The 20,607-nt window shown below is 41.4% G+C and overlaps 2 protein-coding genes and 1 pseudogene across 2 annotated transcripts in view; 2 read left to right on the plus strand and 1 right to left on the minus strand.

Annotated features, from left to right (window-relative positions):
* Positions 1-468, plus strand: part of LOC102856720 (keratin-associated protein 4-6-like) — a 904-nt gene extending 436 nt beyond the window's left edge. The window contains exons 2-3 of the mRNA XM_006901623.1: positions 1-323; positions 369-468. Coding sequence (XP_006901685.1) covers positions 1-323; positions 369-468 — 423 coding nt within the window. The remainder of the gene's footprint in view (positions 324-368) is intronic.
* Positions 469-6,495: 6,027 nt separating this feature from the next.
* On the minus strand, positions 6,496-7,895 carry LOC102853029 (annotated as a pseudogene).
* A 6,506-nt stretch (positions 7,896-14,401) lies between these two features.
* LOC102853450 (keratin-associated protein 4-9-like) lies at positions 14,402-15,031 on the plus strand. The gene has a single exon (XM_006901700.1). It carries the CDS (start codon positions 14,402-14,404, stop codon positions 15,029-15,031), a length of 630 nt encoding a protein of 209 aa, XP_006901762.1.
* The last annotated feature ends 5,576 nt before the right edge of the window (positions 15,032-20,607 follow it).

Below are 20,607 nucleotides of genomic sequence, written 5' to 3' on the forward strand. Positions count from 1 at the left end.
CGCCCCTCCTGCTGTGTGTCCAGCTGCTGCCGCCCCAGCTGCTGTGTGTCCAGTTGCTGCAGGCCCCAGTGCTGTCAGTCTGTGTGCTGTCAGCCCACCTGCTGCCGCCCCAGCTGTTGCATTTCTAGCTGCTGCCGCCCCTCTTGCTGCAGATCTAGCTGTTGTGGTTCCAGCTGCTGCAGACCCACTTGCTGCATCTCCAGCTGCTGCCGCCCCAGCTGTTGTGTGTCCAGCTGCTGCAGGCCCCAGTGCTGCCAGTCTGTGTGCTGCCAGCCCACCTGCTGCCGCCCTAGCTGCTGTGTGTCCAGCTGCTGCAGGCCCCAGTGCTGCCAGTCTGTGTGTTGCCAGCCCTCCTGCTGCCGCCCCAGCTGTTGTATCTCCAGCTGTTGCCGCCCCACCTGCTGCCAGACCACATGCTGCAGAACAACCTGCTGCCATCCCAGCTGCTGTGGTGGTTCTTGCTGCTGAGTGTCCTGCCCTTGACCCACAAACTGTTCTCCAGGCTCCTTGATTCCATCCTCAGTCAAGGCAAAGAGCATGCTCTGTACCTGAGCACGTGGCACTTCCTAATGCCAGAAACTGCCCTCAGGTCCACAAGGCTGTTTAGAAAATGCCTGGTCTCTACATCATTACCTCCTCTGTTCTGCTTTTAAAAATATTTATTGTTTGGTGTATCAGAATTTATAGCCAGATATTACATCAGTTTATTTCAGAATTCTCAATTTGAATGTAAAAATGTAGGGGTTTTCAACATCCTCTTTCTGTATTTTTTCTCTTTTAATATTTTTTTCTCACATGTAAGTGCATGATGCTCCCCAATAAAACCACTAAGTATTCAAAGGCACTAAAGTATTTCATCTCTTTTATTGTTGTTGTTCAATATACATCTCTCCTCTTTCTGCACAACAGTAGAGGGCATATTCTCAAAAGACTTTACAATAGAAAATGAAACTGGAGCACTTAATAATGATATTTTTATCCAGAACAGAATCTAGTATGACTACACTTTGCTGTGAACATGCTGAAATATGAAAAGGTTTAACAAATGTTTATAAAATGTTACACAAGAGCTTCAGATCACTACTCCCACACGTAAAAAAATTAAGCCTTGGTATGCTGGTGGTTTTGAACTGCTAAGTTTTGGTGAGAGTCCAAGCTCTTTAACCAGTGCATCACCAGGGCTCCAAAGCAAAAGACTAGATGAGCAGGTAAAATCAACAGAAACACCCAGGAAGACTATACCCCTAGAACAACTCTAAAAGACCAAAAAGAGTAACATGTACCCACAAGCAAAGATGAAAATGCAGGCATTAGGGGACATCTAATGAACTGAAACACAGTGCCATAGCTGATGATTCTCACCCATCTCATGCAATCATTTGTGTGTGAATTATTGATCAGTAAACTAATTTGCTATTAAACATTCACCTAATACACAATGTAGTGTTGTTGTTGTTGTTGGTATGTACTGCTGAGTTAGAATCAACCCATAGCTGACCCTCCAGTGAGTTTTCAGAGGCAGTCAATCACATGAGAGGAGATTGCCCTTTCTTCTCCCATGAAGCAGTTGGTCACCTTGAACTGCCTGACTTGAGGATTGCAGGACAGCTTCTTACACCTAGACCACCAGGGCTCCCTCTAAAACACAATAAATCGTTTTTAAAAACAAACTCCAGATTTACGCCTAGGAAACACTATGGAATAGTTCTACTCAGTCATAAAAGGTCTACATGAGTTGTGGCACCTGAATTTTCTAGACACCATAGCACAAGAAAGGACATATCATTGATTAAGCCTTTTTTAATGTCTTCCAAGAACATACATGTCATCTTTAGATTTCATGTGAAAAACAAACTTCTATCTAGTTTAAGATAATATATGTACTTTTATAAACCTACTGCCATCAGCACTGGTGGCTCGGTGGTAAGGAGTCGTGTTGCCAACCCAAAGGCATGTGGTTTGAATCTACCAGCTGTTACACAAAATAAAGATGAACAATTTCCTATCATGCAATTACTGCTTCTGAAAACCTGCTAGAAGGTCACCTTTGAGTTCCCACTCATTTTCCTACTTGATGGTCCACAGCAACAACAACAACAAAAAAGCACTGCCATCAAGTCAATTCTGAATCACTTATACCCTCCATTGGGTTGGTTGCCAAGGCTTTAAATATTTATGGTAGGAGGTAACTTGTCTGACTTTAGTAGCCCAACACATAAGATACTAAGTCACCAGAGTTCCTTATTTATGTTGATAGTACATAATTTGGGTGATAGAACCCTTGAAAATTGGCTTTTCTAACCTTTATGTTAGCCCCCATTGAGAGCATGGTCTCCAGCTACCTTCATCAAGGACAAAGCGTCGTGCAAAAAGCATCAACAGTGTGGGGCTAATATAAGAGACCACTATTCACACTATTATAGATGGCAACAACAGTGGATGAAGATACTGCAGCATTGCTTTGAGATAAAACAGAGAAACCTTGGAGATGGAACCACAGCTAAAGGTTTTGCTTGATGACTGAAGGAAAAGTTGACTTGTAACTTCTCTGAGGTAAAGCTTGTTAAATTATTGAAGATACAAATGCCTTCTTGCATTTGTTCTACTGAACTGAAACCTGGACTTTCACTAATTGAGGAATTGTGTCTTGCTATTAATCTGACTTGAGACTGTTGGACTAAACCTGGACTTGCATTGGTGATATTCTTTGTCTCTACCACTCCCTAACCTGTCTCTCTAATAATCCCACAAAAGTGAGTAAAGGCTATGAGTCCATTTGCAACAAACATTGAACCCAATGATAGATAGAAAAAGGTGCAGGAACATGTTAAGAGGCACATCTGACCATGTAGCTATTTGTTTAGCACTATGGGTATTATTTATGGGGACAGTTCCCTTTCTGAATTTGTAGAAATCAGACTCAGCCACCTTTATGTTACAGTTGCTCCTTTTACAAATTGGTGTCAGGAGTGAGATTCATTGCTCCAGACTCACAGAAACACAGCTGGGTTTTGTAAATTTATGGCTTGGGTAGATGTACAGTTACAATTGTTACTGTTTGTTTCTATAAAGTATGGGAGAAAACCCAAAAGGTTACTTTTACTGCTACTAAGATGGAAAGAAAAGTTGAAAATCTGCTTTATGGCCTGAGACAAGAGAGCATGAAGATAGGTAAAGATGAATCTGATAATTTCTTTAAAAGTCTATGTATGATGCTTTTTTTCTTGCTATGTTGTAATGTTAAGATATATTGTAAAAATTATTAAAGACTTTTGTTGATTTAACTATACTGGACCTTGTTACACTGAACTATATATTGTAGTTTGAGGAAAGTATGATATACTTAATATATAGTACCAATATTAATGATAGTGGATGTTATAACATAGGACATATTTTAATTTAGAGGGAAAATGTAACCTAGTTGGATGTTAATTGGGTATCAAAAAGGAGACAATCAGCCCTAAAAAATAATGCGTACAGTAGTAGAATTTGGTACAGAGTGTAGAGCTTAGCCTAAGGAAGATTAAAACCCACCCTGTACTCAGAAGAGAGTTACATGAGAAAGAAGACAAGTAATAAAAGAGGGGTTTTTCTAATAAACTGAGGCAAGGTAAAGCTGATGCTTAACTCGTGATGGCCACCTGGTTCTATTTGATAGGAGGAGTATGGAAGCATCAGAGCTCCTTTTTCAAGACTTTATGTTAAAGGAAGCTGGCAAGTATGCTCAACTCATGGTAACCATCTGGCGCCACTTGATGAGTGGAAGTGAGAGATACACAGTAATGAAGAGACAGGCTGAGTTTGAACATGTTCCTTAGCACTATCTACCCAGCATGATGAATGGATAAATGAAGAAGTGTTACTGGTTTGTGGGATAGGGAGTCTTGAGGATCCCTGGTGTGCTGACTTACGCCATGTGTGACTGATTACAGGTACCAGCTGGTCTGAAACACAAGATGAAGGGTGGGCTCTTGAGTTTGCAGCTGATGCCCATTTGGACCTAGCCACAGATGGATAGGGATGCATTGACCAGAACCCAACCTGATGAGGACAAGATGTTTCATTCTGTGACCTAGTGTTGATTACTGTTACCTGATGGTTTTCTCTGCATTGGACCTTTGTTTATAGATGCAGATGTTCAAAGTTTCAACTGTAATAGAAGATCCTTCAGAGAAAAAGACATGCTTGTTTCCTCGGAGTGCTGGTTTGATTACACTGGGAAAATCAGAAATGGACTTATCTAAAATGGAGGGATTAAAACTCAAGAAATGAAGCAACTTATCTACATATTTCCATGAATATAGATGATGGTAAAGGGGAGGTTGGTCCTTCAGATGATGAGAGACAATGGCTAGAAAAGCCAGGAGGTGGTCTGTGGTCTTGAAAATGGGCTTTTCCAACCTTTGTGTAGCCCTCACTGGGGACATAGTCCCCTGCTACCTTAACATCAGACACATGAACTTGAAAACCATTAACAGCTATGGGACCGATATAAGAAAGCACAATCCACACTGTGAGAAACAATAGTGGTGATGGACAGAGGGTGAAGAGACTGTGGCACTGCTTTGAGATAAAAAAGAGGAATCTTGGAGATGGAGCTGTAGCTAAAGGTTTTGTTTGCTGAATGACTGTAGGAAAAGCTGATTTGTAACTACTTTGAGATAAACCTTGCTGGATGATTGAAGAAGCCAGAGCCTTCTTGTATGTGTGCAGCTGAACTGAAACCTAGACTCTCACTAATTGAGGAATTGTGTCTTGCTGTTAATCTGACTTGAGACTGTTGGACTAAACCTGGACTTTCATTAGTGATATTCTTTGCCTCTGCCACTCCCCAGACTATCTCCCTAATAAATCCCACAACTGTGAGTTAAGTCCATGAGTCAATTTGCAACAAATATTGAACCTAATGATTGGTAGAAAAAGGTTCAGTAGCATGCAAGATGTTATGTCTGACTATGTAGCTATTTGTTTAGCACTATGAATATTATTGATAGGGACAATTCCCCTTGTTGAAGCTGTAGAAGTCAGACTTTGCCACCTTCATATTGCAGCTGCTCCTTTTATACTTAGTGTCAGGAGTGGAATTCATTGCTCCAAGTGGACCTTCCAAGTCCATGCACTTTTCTCTGTACTGTGCTACCTCCATTCAAACTGGTTTAAAACAACTGATGAATTAAAGATACTATAATATGCCACCTGTCCTTTTTTCTTTTTAATGGGAGCAGTAATCTATAGCTCTTGTGTTACCTGCTTTAGATTAAAAATGCATTAAATATTTTATTACCTGCTTTAGATTAAAAACACATTCAATATTTTCTTATTTCTATTCTCAGATTGAAGTCTAGTCTGAATACAAGCTAATAAAAAAGTTCCAATTTTAGGAACTCATCCCCAATCAGAAGGATTTCTTCCCACATCAGAAGAGACTCTTCACCTAACCAGAGCAGAAAGAATCCCCTAACCCAGTGAAATGTAGGACAGCTTCAGAATGGTGGCAAGCTGATGGCTGAACTGGAGAATTGGATGTAAGATGGGGCTTTGGGGTGGAAGGAGCCAACATTGGTTGAACTGAGAACCTGGAAGCACTTAGAGCCACAAGGCTCAAGGCTGAGGTGCCTGTGTGCAGATTTGGGGAACTAACTTCACTGTATATTGTTATTAATCTGAATTATAACCTTTTAACTCACCCCACCCAAAAGTGTCAATTTGATCTTCTATTACAAAGCCTTCTGAGTACATGTGCTCCTTTGTTATGCAGAAAAAAAAAATAGGGAGATACATACAATCTTGAACAACAACAAATGAGAGATGAGACATCTTCGTGCTTTTGAATGCTAAAAAGTTTATTGGAAAGCATCAAGTAAATGGAAGGGAAGAAGCCCAAGCCACAAGAAGTTAAACCTGGAGCAGAAATTAAAGGGAAAAGACTTTTCTTCAGAACTATCTGAAATAAGAAGGTTTCCTTAACATTTTAGAGCTTTATATTTGGACTTACAGGCCCCTAAACTCAAGGGACACTGATCACAGCATAAGAAATCAGCAACATCTTGAAGAATTCGCAGTCATGGAAACCCATAAAGCTTGAGATATAAGCTATCAGATCACGGGGTGTATAGTAGGAGATAGGTGTTGAAGGGAGTAGGTGGGAGTAGACGGGAATACTGGTGGAGCAGGGAAAGGGCTGGGTCAAGAGGCTTGTGTCAAGGGAAGGGACAAAACTAAAATTACCTGGCTCTTTCTACAACTGGGGAAGATCTTTTCATATTAACATGAGGAAAACATTAGTCAAAGGAAAGAAATACAAAAAGGGTCTTTTTGAGGACTTTCATATTTTGCATTGAAATTTGGAATTCTGAAAGTCATACTGTGTCTGACTATAAATGATGACCCTCTATTAAGAAAATGTTACTACAAAACAGAATAAAGGGGGTGATGATGTAGAGACCAAGCATTTCCTGGCCAGTCTGATGGTCCTGTGTGCTGTTTCTGGCATCAGGAACTGCCACACACTTGGTTGCACAGCATGTTCTGCCTTGGTGAGGATGAGAACAAGGAGATGGGAGAAGAATCTGTGGGTTGAGAACAGGACACTCAACAGCAAGAACTACCACAGCAGCTGGGACGGCAGCAGGTTGTTCCATAGCAGCTGGTCTGGCAACAGGTGGGGCGGGCGGCAGTAGCTGGACACATAGCAGCTGTGGTGGCAGCAGCTGGACACCCAGCACCTGGGGTGGCAGCAGCTGAGCCTACAGCACCTGGAAACACAACAGCCTTGGCGGCAGCAGCTCATTCTGCAACAGCCATAGACACACAGCTGGGGTGCCAGCAGCTAGAGATGTAGCAGCTGGGGCAGAAACAGGTAGGTTGACAACACACAGATTGGCAGCCCTGGAGCCTGAAACAACTGGACATACAACAGCTGGGCCTGCAGCAGCTGGACACACAGCTGAAACAGAAAAATAACTAATAAAACATGTATGAGGATCCAAGGGGGAAGTGTAGGAACAGAGAGGTGAGGATGGGCAGAGGAATAATCATAGGGTCGCATAATTTGATGGTAGAGGGAGGGATGGGTAAAGGAAATGGGAAATATCAGGTGCAGAAAACAATATATGTGAACTTTGTAAGTAAATCAGTATAAAATAAAAATTTTACAAAAAGGCAAATATGGCACAAAGCCACTGTTATAAAACAGGACTGATATGGGGGTTGGGGGGAAAACTAAGAAAAGAGGGGATAAACAATCTACACAGCATTGAAACAGACAAGGGAAAGAACTATATAAAAGGAGTATATAATTAGGTATTATTGGCATGACAAGAGTCCAGAATAAGAGCGGCATAGTAAAGTGGTCTGGGGGTGGGGGCGAACCTGTGTAACAATGAAAGAACTTTTTTCCCCAAATGAAAATGCCATCTGAAGGGGGGAGGGGGGACAGGGAGGAAAACGTACAACAATGAACGATTGGAAACCCAAGCTCTTTACAAACTTTCATTAAAATCTCAATAAAAATTTTTAATTATTCATACATGTTTTACATCTGCTGTTTCCTAAAAGGACTGGATGCAGCCTCAAAAGGCAAAATTAGAGATCAGATGGTAGTTAAAAGTTCTGAGTGTGTTTATAGGAGGAGAGTGTAGTTCTTGCATTTGAAAATCTCTGTGTGCCATGTCCTCTTTTATACCCTTCTGAAAGAGCTTGTTTCTTGATACTGTAATAATCAAGTAAGGCAATGCCTTAAGTAAAGCTTGGACTTCTTCTTTCAGTACCACTGGTTCTTGAGCAGATGATATCTCCTGAAACAGTTGAACATGGACCAGGTCCTTTTGGTACAATGACACTGTGTTGATGCTTCCTTTTTTGTTCTCTATTTTGCCCACAGAATGCTTCATTACTGCAACTCAAGGCTTAAAATTTTTTTTCTCCCATTTTTTCCATGTAAAAATGCTAAATATTTCTTTTTTGGCTTTCTAACTCCATATTTTTGCACATTTTGTTACAATACTTTGTCTTCTGTATCTGCACTTTGAAATCGTCAGGGTTTTTTCACTCCATCACTTCATCCCTTTGCTTCAGTTACTCTAATAGCAAGTTTCAGGGTCTTTTTTGATAATCCATTTTTGTCTTTTCTTCCTTTTTAAGGATCTTTTACTATCTTTGCATATGGTGTCCTTGTTACATTGAAGACGCTAGAGAAAAAAAATAAGGCTCTAGGGAATGACAGAATATAAATGAAATGCTTTCATCAAACCATTCAGCTTTACTATAACCATATGCAAAATGTATCAAACAAAATGATGAATATCACACATGAGTAAAAGTTTGCTGAAGATAATTAAAAAACAGCTACAAGCATACATAAACAAAGACCTGCCAGAAATTTATCCTGGACTCAGAAGAGTTTGTAGAGAATAAGAATTATTGTTGATACAACCATTCTGAAAGGCTATTTGGCACTTTCTCAAAAAGCTGAACATAGATATTCCATATGACCCAGCTATTCCAATACTTGGAATATACCCTGATAAAATAAGAACTGAGGCACAAATAGAAATTTGTACACCAATGTTCATAGCAGCATTATTCACCATCGCAAGAACATAGAAACAGCCCAAATGACCAGCCATAAACAAATGGATTGAGAAATTATGGTACATTCACACAGTGGATTACTATGCAGCACACAAGAGCAGTAATTTTGTAAATTATTACCTAACTTGGGAGGGACTTGAGAGTATTATGCTGAGTGAACTCAGTCCCACAAGGACAAATATTGTGTAAAACCATTATTGTTGAATGAATATAAGAACCCAAGGGGCGTGGAGGAGGGTGAAAGCAGAGAGATGGGGATGTGCAGGGGGAGGGGCAATTCTTCATGGAGTTGTACAATTTGATGGGTGGAGGGGTGAGGGAAATTGGAAGATTCTGTTCTAAAAAACAATGTATTCATATTTTGTACATAAACTAGTATTTTTTTAAAAGTCAACTTGGGGAGGGGGAAGAAAGGGAAGGGTAAAATATGCAACAATGAATGAAATGAAAATCTAAAAAAATTACTGTTGATAATGTTGTATGATTCTTTTACTGAAAGAAGAGTATATCAGAAAGATATATACCTGTGTTTTATTGACTACAGTAAACATTTGCGTGTGTTGATCATGACAAATTACAGATAATATTGTAAATAAGGAAAATTCCTTAATACTTAATTGTGTTTATACAGAGCCAGTAAATAGAACAAGAAGTAATCTTGAAACAAACCAATGAAAGACTCTGTATTTCAAAACCAGGAAAAATGTGTCAGTTTTGCATTATTCAACACATTCAGTCTGTGTGCTAAAAAAATAATTCAAGCAGATTGACTATATATCAAGAAAAACAAAGCATGGGGATTGGAGGAAGGCTCATTAACAATTTATGATATGACACAACCTTGCTTATTGAAAGCAAGGAAGACTTGAAGCCGCCTTTATCAATTAAAACTTCAGTCTTCAGTATGGACTATACCTCAACATAAAGAAAAACACAAATTCTCACATTTGGGCTAAGGAGTAACATCATAAAAAAATGGAGAAAATATTAGAGTTGTCAAGGATTTCATTTTACTGGGATCTAGAATCAACACCTATGAAAGCAAGAGTGTGGAATAAAAGATCACTTTTATGATTAAGATGTTTCTGACCCAAGACATGGCATTTTCAGCCACTTTCAATGCACTGGAAGATTGCTAGGCCCAGACAAGGGGGGCCAAGGGGAAGAATGAAGAATTCAGAATTCAAATGTTGATGGCCTTGCTTACTGTTGATAAGAACAGCAAATGGCCTTGGCTGCCTGGCTAAGCTAACAAGCAAACCACCATAAATCAAAGTAAAAGGTACCTCCCCTTCTTCCCTAAAGACTCTGTTATTAAAACCCTCCCCAATAAGTTCAAGCTGTGACTTCCCCATTCTGCATTTACCGAATGAGGAATGTCACCGGGGAGCTGCCCTATTCCCCCCATTAATAAAGCTAAGTTAAACTTTCTCTCATTCTCTCTGATTTCTTCCTTAAGTCCACTAACTTAACAAAGACTAGATAATCAAAACAAAAACCTGATAAAAATTCATGTATGATGTATTTTCATTGAAATGTTGGCAAAGAATATTTAATATACCATGGACTCCTAGAAGAAGAGGTAAATTTGTCTTAGAAGGAGTATTAACAGAATGCTCCTTAGCAGGGAGAATGGTAATAGATTGCCTAATTTGCTTTGTGAGTATTATTTAGAGGGATCAATTCTGAGCGAAGGGCATTGCCTTTGATAAAGTAGAGAATGACTGAAAAAGAAGACCTTCAATGACATGATCACAATGGGCCCAAACACAGCAAAAATTTGTGAGGAGTCACAGGTCCAGTCAATGGTTCTTTACATAATATGTGGGGTCACTTTGAATGAGAACTGACTCATGAAACATAACAACCACACAACATTGGGTAACAAGGTAATAGCTTCTAGAATTAAGATGAGAAGAAAGTGAGAAATATTACTTCATTCACTTAACCAAAATACATTTTTTGATGAAAAATTCAATACAAAAATTAAACTATTAATGTACTGAAAATCATGAGGAATTTCAAAACACAATTTTAAGCTTATTCTGTGCCTCATAGCCACAGGTATCATGAAGGGGGAAATGGTTTCTATAATAAAACTGATCTAAACTGAGTTGATCAGCAGGAATCACATGACAGAAAGCATCAGGAATACCACTCTTTTCCCCAAACACAAGATCTTATGGAAGTGTTCATACTGTAAGTATGGAGTTGTGCTCATACTACATACTGGGGCTCATTAATCTTTGCACCACAGCCTGGAAACCATTTTTGTTCCTTTGTCTCCATGTGATGAAGGAAGAACCTCAGTAGTTTTTCAATAAATTGTTGTGTTTAGAGTCAACAGAGTTAGCATATAGTTCAGAATTAGATTGTTGGCCAAACCTCCAAGCTCAGGTCCAATCAGAAGCCTACCTTGTTGGTACCATGGTTCTGGAAATCAGAGCCAAGACAGGAGTAGAAACAATCTGTTGTTGTTATGTGCCTTCGAGTCACTTGCAACTCATAGGACTCTATATACAACAGCCCTAAACCCTGCTCTATCCTGTGCCAACCTTATTATCTCTTGTACACCTACCCCCATAACTCCAGTCACTGAATCAATCCATCTCAAGGATCTTTTTCTCTTGTGCTGTCCCTCTACCTTCCCAAGCATGATGTCCCTCTTCAAGGACTGGTTCCTCCTTGCAACATGTTTAAAGTATGTCAGACAAAGTCTCAGAATCCTTGCCTCCATGAGCAGCCTAGTTTCACTAGGAACAATAAAACACACACACACACACACACACATACACACTCACACACCCATGCCACAAGAGTTCAGTTTTTCAGAGCTGTGAGTGCCTTAGGGTAAAAAGCAATCTCCAAAGTTATTTCTCTAATACTTATTGTCTCTTTACACCTAGTATTTGAATCTTCCTTTCCCACACCTGCTTACACATAAGCCAGTCAGTCTACTGATTCGTTATGGAAGGAGCCTATTCTGTAAAATATCATCACCAGAGTTGAGTCAGAGTTTGTTTCTTTCTATGAGCACAGCCACCCCTGCAATTCTACATCAGCCCTTTGTAGCCACGTGAGGCACATCTAATCTCTCCCATACAACTCTTCTTTTTTTTTTTTACCTCCAGTTTTCTCTCCTTTAGTCTGAATTTCCAGGTTTTTTTCACCTACTCATTGATCACAATACCGCCATTAGACCACCTTTACCTTCAATATATTACAATTTCTGTTGAGTCTTCCTATGTAACCTAGAATTAAATACATTTACCAGATGTTCTAAATGCACAGGGAATAGGATAGCTTCCTCTTCCTCTTCCCTCTTTGTAAATACCATTGTTGTTGTTATTGGGTACCATTGAGTCAGAACCAACCCATAGCTGACACTTCAGTGGGTTTTCAGAGGCAGTAAATTACACAGGAGGCCATTGCCCATCTTTATTCCATGGAGCAGCTGGTGGATTTGAACTTTGCACCTTTTCCTTGGCAGCACCATTCCTTACCACTAAGCTACCAAAACTCCCTGTAAATATCATACATCCATTAATTCATCCTTCTAGGATTCATTGACAGTAAATGTGACTGTAAGCTGACAAAGGATCATGTGAAACGCCCAAGATTTTTTGTTGCAAACTATGTTATATCTCTTATTATTTGTGCTCTCTGGTGGTTTCTAGACTAGAAGCTCTCAATTTCTTTTTCTACCCAATCCCAGGAGTAATGCAGCTCATCTGGTGATAATAATACTCTTGTAGAAGTATTTATTCCTTCTCAATGCCATGCACCATGCTGCATTAATAATCTCTTTTTTAGGTCTTGATGCTTTGGCATCTCATGGTATTATATTTAGCCTCTTCTACACAAAATTGAAAACATTTAAAATTATTATTATTTTTTCATTAAGTGTATTTATTCTCCTGAAATTCCATAGCCTCCAAAAAGGCCAATCTAAGTCAATCTAAGATCCAAACACTATCCTAAGGTGAAAGGTGACACATACTGGAACAATATAATACAAAGAATTTTCCAAAGAGCAAGTATTGCCTTCCTTCCCTGGATTCCTAAATTCAGAAGAAGCACACACATACACTGGCAACACCTTTCATTTTTTAAAAAAGCACTCATTCTTATGAGCATTTTCTAAGGTAAAATTTACCTTCATCATTGTGGGGAAAAAAATAAGCTTATGTTCTTTAATCTATTTTCTCTCTCCTTTCTTGAAGACAAAAACTTAGAGAGTGAAATCTATCACCATGAATACTGAAGCAGAGGATTAGAAGACATCTCTTTCTCTCTCCTTCCCCTCTCCCTCCTCCTCCTCCCTAGCTCTCACTCTCTCTCCCCTTCCCTCTCTCCCTCCCTTTCTCTTTTCCTCTCCCTCTCACTTTCTTCCCTTTATCTTTCTCTCCCTTCTCTTTCTCTTTGCTATTTCTCACCCCCTCTCCCATTCTCCATCTCTCTTCTCTTTCTCTCAATCCCACTCTCACCCTCCTCTCATTCTCTCCATTCTCTCTCTCTCCTTCTCTCTCTTTCACTCTCTCTTCTCCACATCTCTCTCCCCTTATGGCTCTCTATTCCTCAATCTCACTCTCTCCCTCCTCCTCCTCCTCCTCCTCCTCCTCCTCCTTCTACTTCTTCTCTCTTCCTCTCTCCTTGTCTCCCTTTATCCCTCTCTCCCTCTTTCCCTCCTTTCCTCCCCTTCTCCCCTCCTCTCTTTATTTTTCTCCCCCCCCCCCAACATCCACTCCTCTCTCTCTCTTCCAGTGGGTTTTTAGGAAGCTTTAAATCACACAGGAGGAGACTGCCCATCTTCCTCCTGTAGAGTCACTGCTAGTGGATTTGAACCACCACAAGTCACAGCCTTTGGGTTAGCAGTACAGTCTCCTATAGACTGCACCATCCAAATTCTCTGTAGTATGTCTTCAGAGTGCAGCCAGTGAATAGAGATAGTAAGATGTTTGGCTGTGAATAACAGTAAGAGGCAAGGACACCTGGAAAGCTAACTTGAACTGTTGGCTAAAATAAAGAAGTATATTATGAGTTAAACTGAAGGGCTGTGAGTTAGAGTCAAAATGAAAATAACCCTACAGAGCAGGAAATCAATGGCTCTGGACCTTATGGAGAGTTATGAGCTGTTTCTGTTGCCAACTTCCCCCAAGAGGTCCTAACTGAGATTTGGATGTTTGTTTCTAAAAATGGAAACATCCAAAATGTATGACTTCGTGTTCCCCCTTAGAAGAGTTCCATCAAAATCAATCATGATTCACAATGGGAAGGGGTCAGATCCTAATCATCGCCTGATTCACATGCCAGTGTTCCTGTTTACAAAAGTTATACATCTAAGCCTCCTTTGTCCGCAAAGAATCAGCCATCAGACTAAAATATACTTTTGTTTTCATAAGTCATGAAAAGTAAATGCTGGCCCAAATGAATCCTTATCACATAATATACTGGACATAGTATCAGAAACAAGGCTGACCATGTACAGAATGTCATGTGACAGCTCTCTGGAGCAAGTTGAAGCAAGGAAGGCAAAAAAACAATGAGAAAGAGAAGGGATGAATCCTCACGTTGCAGGAAAAGGAAGCCATATTACCCATGCACTTAGAAAAATTAAACCAGGAAAACAAATGTGCCTGATTTGATAATTGACTGTTTACTAGAACAAACACTGACAAGGAAGAGTGTTGACCTTGATGACAGCAGCCTCTTGTCAGGGTATAAAAGGGGATGGGGTGAGGAGACTTTCAGATTCAAGAACCACATTCTCCTGTCAACACAACCAGAACTACCACCCTTTGACACCATGGTCAACTCCTGTTGTGGCTCCGTCTGCTCTGATCACAGCTGTGGTCAAGGCCAGGAGACCTGCTGTCGCCCCAGCTGCTGCCAGACCACCACCTGCTGCCGCCCCAGCTGCTGTGTGTCCAGCTGCTGCAGGCCCCAGTGCTGCCAGTCTGTGTGCTGCCAGCCCACTTCCTGCCGCCCCAGCTGCTGTATCTCTAGCTGCTGCCGTCCTTCCTGCTGTAGCTCCAGCTGCTGCCGCCCCTCCTGCTGTGTATCCACCTGCTGCCGCCCCAGCTGTTGTGTTTCTAGCTGCTGCAGACCCCAGTGCTGCCAGTCTGTGTGCTGTCAGCCCACCTGCTGCCGCCCCAGCTGTTGTGTGTCCAGCTGTTGCCGCCCCAGCTGCTGCATCTCTAGCTGCTGCCGTCCTTCCTGCTGTAGCTCTAGCTGCTGCCGCCCCTCTTGTTGTGGCTCCAGCTGCTGCCGCCCCAACTGCTGCATTTCTAGCTGTTGCCGCCCCTCCTGCTGTAGTTCCAGCTGCTGCCGCCCCAGTTGCTGTGTTTCTAGCTGCTGCAGGCCCAGCTGCTGCATTTCTAGCTGTTGCCGCCCAACCTGCTGCCACCCCACCTGCTCTAGTGGTTCTTGCTGCTGAGCCCTCTGATCTGCATCTGTCTGCCTTGCATCCACCAGATTTCTTCAGTAGTGCAGCTGTGAGCTGAATTACGAGAGACCAATTGTGAGACTTCACTTCCAATGATTTTTGGTCTCCGTTTGGCCTCCAAACACCCTGTCCACCATGTTGTTATCTTTCCCAAACCAAAACCAAATTTCCTTTTCACTGATAATCTGTCAACTGCAATGTCACCTCGAAGCAATGTGTGTCCTGTCAAAATTTTCTCCTTTTAAATAAATAAGAACGTTTGAATCCTAGAAATATAAGTACATAGTGTCTCATTAATTTTCCTCCTTCAGTTGTCACGCGGAGCTCTCAAATGCTCTGCAGTTCTTTGCGCAAAAGTAAGCGGGGCAGATGACTCCAGGGCCTCCCCACTTATTTCCTCCGTTCCTTCCACTGTTGGCACAAAGATGCTTTCTGAGCCAGTGCACCTGTGATTCTGTCTGAGAACTTTCACTAGATGAAGGACCAAACCCTACGTCATCCAACTTAGAACAGATTTAGAAACAATTTCGAAAGCTTCAGGAGCATCCCTGGACAAATGGATTGGAGTTTCTGGATAGAATGTCCTAGGATACTTCCATGACTCATCATAGGATACTGTGCCTCATCATATGATTAATTCTCATTCTAAAGAGGCTATGTTTAAGGTGGAATCTCCCTAAACCGTGTATCTAATATTTCTTATGAGAAGAAGCCCAAACAAGGATTCTTGGGCAATGGTTCAGTAAGAAAGAGCCCTCAGGAGACATTTATAAGAAATAGAGGGAAGCATTACAGGTAATAAAATCTAAGCCAAAATGTGGCTTCAGTTTAACTCTACTCAGCTGATGCTGTAAGGAGTCCTGGAGAGTTGACACTACCACATATTGTCCATCCTGGATGCCAGGTCATTGGCTTTTCAACCCCGCCTTATCACTAGCTGTGAACTACACCTAAAGCCAGAGGGAGGACCCCTTGAAGTGATGTAGCTGCTGGCACTGAAGACAATTACCTGGAGAACAGTGCAAAGGAACAGTGGGAGCCTCCAGCAGGCCAGACTTTCACTAGCATGGGGAGAAGGCATCTTTTTTGACAAAAGAAGTCTGTTTGAAGCATCATAAGGGCCACTCCTGGCTCTGTTCAAATGCACCTACTTTTCTCATTAAAGTCACTAACTGGTTTGTCAACATGTCTAGAGAAACCTATGGGAGGTTCCTATAACCACAGCCTGTGAAAGAAAACAAATAGGAAGAACTAATGTAATAAAAGCCCTACATGGGCTTTGATCTTTAAGCAGACATAATTAGAATGCAGAGAGCTCTGGTGGCATAGTGGTAAGAGGCAGCTCTGCAATCCCAAAAGCATGTGGTTTGACTTAGCCAATTGCTGTACTAGAGAAGGATGGGCAATCTCTTCCCATGTAATTAACAGCCTCTGAAAACTACCTGGAGGGTCAGGCAAACAACAACAGTTAGAATATATAAGGATCCCATTATAGAGTATCCAACGTATTCCTGTTTACTTGGGACTTTTTCTGATTTTAGCCCTGAAATTCCTATATTCTAGTCATTACCTTTCTCTGTTGGGCAAGTAGGGATGGTTGGACACCATAACATGAGTTGGTTTGGAAATAGTAAAAGTAAATTTCCATAACTCATTTGCATAATGTCAAATGAACTAGTGATGTTGTTGTTCAGTGCCGTCTAGTCGTAGGTGACTCATAGTGACCCTACAAACGAAAGTCCTCGACACTTGAGTGCATGACTTTCATCCTTTCTCCAAGTTCATAGGGTTTCCAGAGGCAAGCATATGCCACTCTTGCTTCCAAGCTTGTTTTAACCAGGGAGCACCACCAAACACTCTCCACAATGGATAACCATTATCGCATTTGACACATCAGTGTCACAGTGTTCAGCTTCATCATGACCACAAGTTACCCCTGTACTGCAAGTGGACACACCAGGGCTATACGACCTGGAAGAATGTTTGACCAACAACAATTTAAAATAGTCCTCAGGGCCGTGGATTAGAGTCACCCGCCTTTGGCTTGGTAGCATTGCTTTTGGTCCCTTAGGTCAACTGGTCTCTCTCTATGTAGTTCAGTGCCGTCAAGTCATAGGCGACTCATAGCGACCCTATGAATGAAAGTCCTCGACACGAGGCTGCATCCCACCCAGCTAACATTGAGACCCAAGAGAGACCCACACGCCCTTGTCTATCCTCTAGGCCTGGCCATAGATTTCCGTATTTTACCATTCCAGCACGCCCAAATGCTGGCATACTTTGGGCCAGAGACCCCCAATTCATCTAACAAGTCCGCTCTGTGGCCACTCATTTGAAGCATAACACGATTTGGTTTGGAAATGGTAAAAGTAAATTTTCATAACTCATTTGCACAATGCCAAATGAACTAGTGATACATCATCCATCAATACCCATGGGTCTCAGACATATGTTCTGTGTCAAACACAGGTAATCAATAATGGGGGGAGGGGAATATTAGAACAGTGGATGTCTTTACGGTGATGATGAGTTTACGAAAGTGAAAGGAGATTGATTGCCGGTGTAATGGGGACACTCTTTATCATGACAGATGTGAGGATAACACACATGTGTCCATTTGTCAAAACTCACCAAATACTGCCCTTTGAACTGGTGCGTTTCATGTATGTAAACTTTATCTGAATTTTAAAGCAGACTCTAAAGATAAATTGGGGGGGGGGGAGGATGGTTAAAGGTATTAAAAATGAATCTATAAAATGTCCCCAGACTGTCATATTGACTCATTTACTTGAAGCATTATTCTTTTAAATTACACTATTATAAATTCCTTTGATGTTTCTATACCACACTATATTGTAAGAGGGGCTGTATCTCCTTTTCAATAAACTGTGAATTTCCTACACTTCTGGTTCACATGTCTGGGTCCGTGACTTTCACCATTTAGCTCCCAGTTTATCCACTCCAGCAGTGTCTCTTTTATAAACCACTCCGGAAGTATCTTGTATTTTGAGTCAAAACTCACTCCAGCAGATCTTCAGAGGCTGTAAATCACACAGGAAGAGACAGTCTATCTCTTTCCCTGCGAGCTGCTGCTCAATTCAAATACCACCTTTGAGCTAGCAGTCCCTAAAGACTATGCCACCAGTCATGATATCTTTATGTAAGTATATTTTCTTTAAAAACTGAGTGAATAGCATTAAGCCGGTCTCAAGGTATGGTCCTCACACCTGCAGCATCAGCATCATCTGAGCACTTGTGAGAAATGCAGAGCCTCTGCTCCACCCAGCAATAAGACACTCTTGGATGTTACCAGCATGCTGGATGATTCTACTGCATGGTGAAATTAAACCACCACTAAACCAGAGGGTAAAAAGTACAGAATACTTGGAAAAGTCATCATTCTTGGAAAAATGAAAGGTCAGTGGAAAAAAAAAGGAAGACCCTCAACAAAATGTATTGACACAGTGACTAGAGCAATGGGCTCAAGTGTATCAGAGATGATGAGGCTGGCACAGGATACGACAGGGTCCGGGCCTGTTGTTCATAGGGTTGCCATGAGTTATATACTCCACTCAATGACACCTAACAACAACAAACAGGAGATAAGAAAAAATAATCACTTAGTAAAATTGATAAACTAAAACAAACAAAAATTTATTTTATACCACTGTTAAGGAGCTCTGGTGTCCTGGTAGCAAGAAGCTATATTGCAGTCCCAAAGGCACATGGTTCAAATCTGCCAGTTGCTCCATGGGAGAAGGATGGACAATCTTCTCCTATGCAAATAATTGCCTCTGAAAACCTTCAGATCACCAATGGATTAATTTTATAACACATAATGTGTGGGAATTATCATATGAAATGAAAGTGAGTGAAGGAATGTGTGAAATACAATGTATATTGGTGAAAAGAAGAAATAAAAATGGCATTGTATGGAAAAATATGTGGGGAAAGGGGGAACTCAGTGGCCAAGCTAACTAAATTCTAAGCTAAAATTCCTTTTACTGTACCCTTCCTAAGAAGCTATGTAGTTGGGGGCTGGGGAGTAACCACAGGGTCACACAATTTGATGGGTAGAGGGAGGGATGGGTTAAGGAAATGGGAAAGATCCAGTGTGAAAAATAACATATGTGAACTTTGTAAGTAAACTAGTCTAAAATAAAGATTTTATATGCAGATGACACAACCTTGCTTGCTGAAACTGAGAAGGACCTGACATACTTGCTGCAAGGGTCTGCAGCCTTGAATATTAATTGAAGCTCAACATCAAGAAAACTAAGATTCTCATCAGTGGGCCAACTGGCAGCATCATGATGGATGATGAAGAGAATGAGATTATTAATAGCTCTAGTTTGCTTGGCGCCACAATCAACACTCTTGGTACCAGCATCCAGGAAATCAAGAAATTAATTGCACTGGAAAAGTCAACTGTCAGGGAACTCTCCATAGTACTGAAAAGCAATGACATCAGTCTGGAGACAAAGGTGCACCTGATCCAGGCCACAGTCTTTGCAATTGCTTGCTATGTATCAGAGAGCTGAACAGTGACTAGGGATGATAGAAAGAGAATGGATGCCTTTAAGCTGTGGTGCTGGAGAAGAGTGTTGAATATACCATGGACCACCAGGAGAACAAACAGGTTCATCCTAGAGTGGGTGAAGCCAGCCTGCTCCAAGAAGGCAAGGATTCTGAGGCTTCGTCTGACATATTTTGGGCATGTTGCAAGTAGTGACCAGTCCTTGGAGAGAGACATCATGCTTGGAAGGGCGAAGTGGCAGAGAAAGAGAGGGAGACCATTGATGAGATGGAGTGATACAGTGATAGAGTAATAAGGGTAGACATTTCAGAGACAGTAAAGTTGGCACAGGATAGAGCAGGATTTAGGACTGTTGTACATAGGGTTGCTATGAGTCACAAGTGATTCAACAGCACATAACAACAACAATATATAAAAAATAATGAAGTTAAGTTTCACCATCTTTTAAAAAAAAGAAAAAAGGAGCTATATCATTGGAAAATAGAAACCAAAATTGTTGTTGTGTTGTTGTTATGTGCCGTCGAGTCATTTGTGACTCATAGCGACCCTATGTACAACAGCCCTAAATCCTGCTCTATCCTGTGCCAATCGCATTGCCTCTGACACACCCATCCTGATTACCCCAGTCACTGAATCAATCCACCTCATAGAGGGTCTTCCCCTCCTGCGCTGTCCCTCCACTCTGCCCAGCATGATGTCCCTTTCTAAAGACCTGTCTCTCCTTACAACATGACCAAAGTATGTCAGGCAAAGCCCCAGAATCCTTGCCTCCAAGGAGCAGCCTGCTTTAACCCTCTCTAGGATGAATCTATTTGTTTTCTTGGCAGTCCATGGTACATTCAGTACTCTTCTCCAGCACCACAGCTCAAAGGCGTCAATTCTCCTTCTATCCTCCCTAGTCATTGCCCAACTCTCTGATGCATAACAAGTGATTGCAAAAACCATGGCCTGTGTCAGGTGCACCTTAGTCTCCAGAAAGACACCGTTGCTCTTGAGTACTTTAGAGAGGTCCCTAACCGCAGACTTTCCC

The sequence above is a fragment of the Elephantulus edwardii genome, unplaced genomic scaffold (genome assembly GCF_000299155.1).
Source record: "Elephantulus edwardii isolate Elephantulus edwardi_28Jun2011 unplaced genomic scaffold, EleEdw1.0 scaffold00340, whole genome shotgun sequence".
Classification (NCBI taxonomy): Eukaryota; Metazoa; Chordata; class Mammalia; order Macroscelidea; family Macroscelididae; genus Elephantulus; species Elephantulus edwardii.

Excerpts from the sequence above, each read along its gene's own strand:
- LOC102853450 (XM_006901700.1), top strand. The coding sequence starts at position 14,402 with ATGGTCAACTCCTGTTGTGGCTCCGTCTGCTCTGATCACAGCTGTGGT.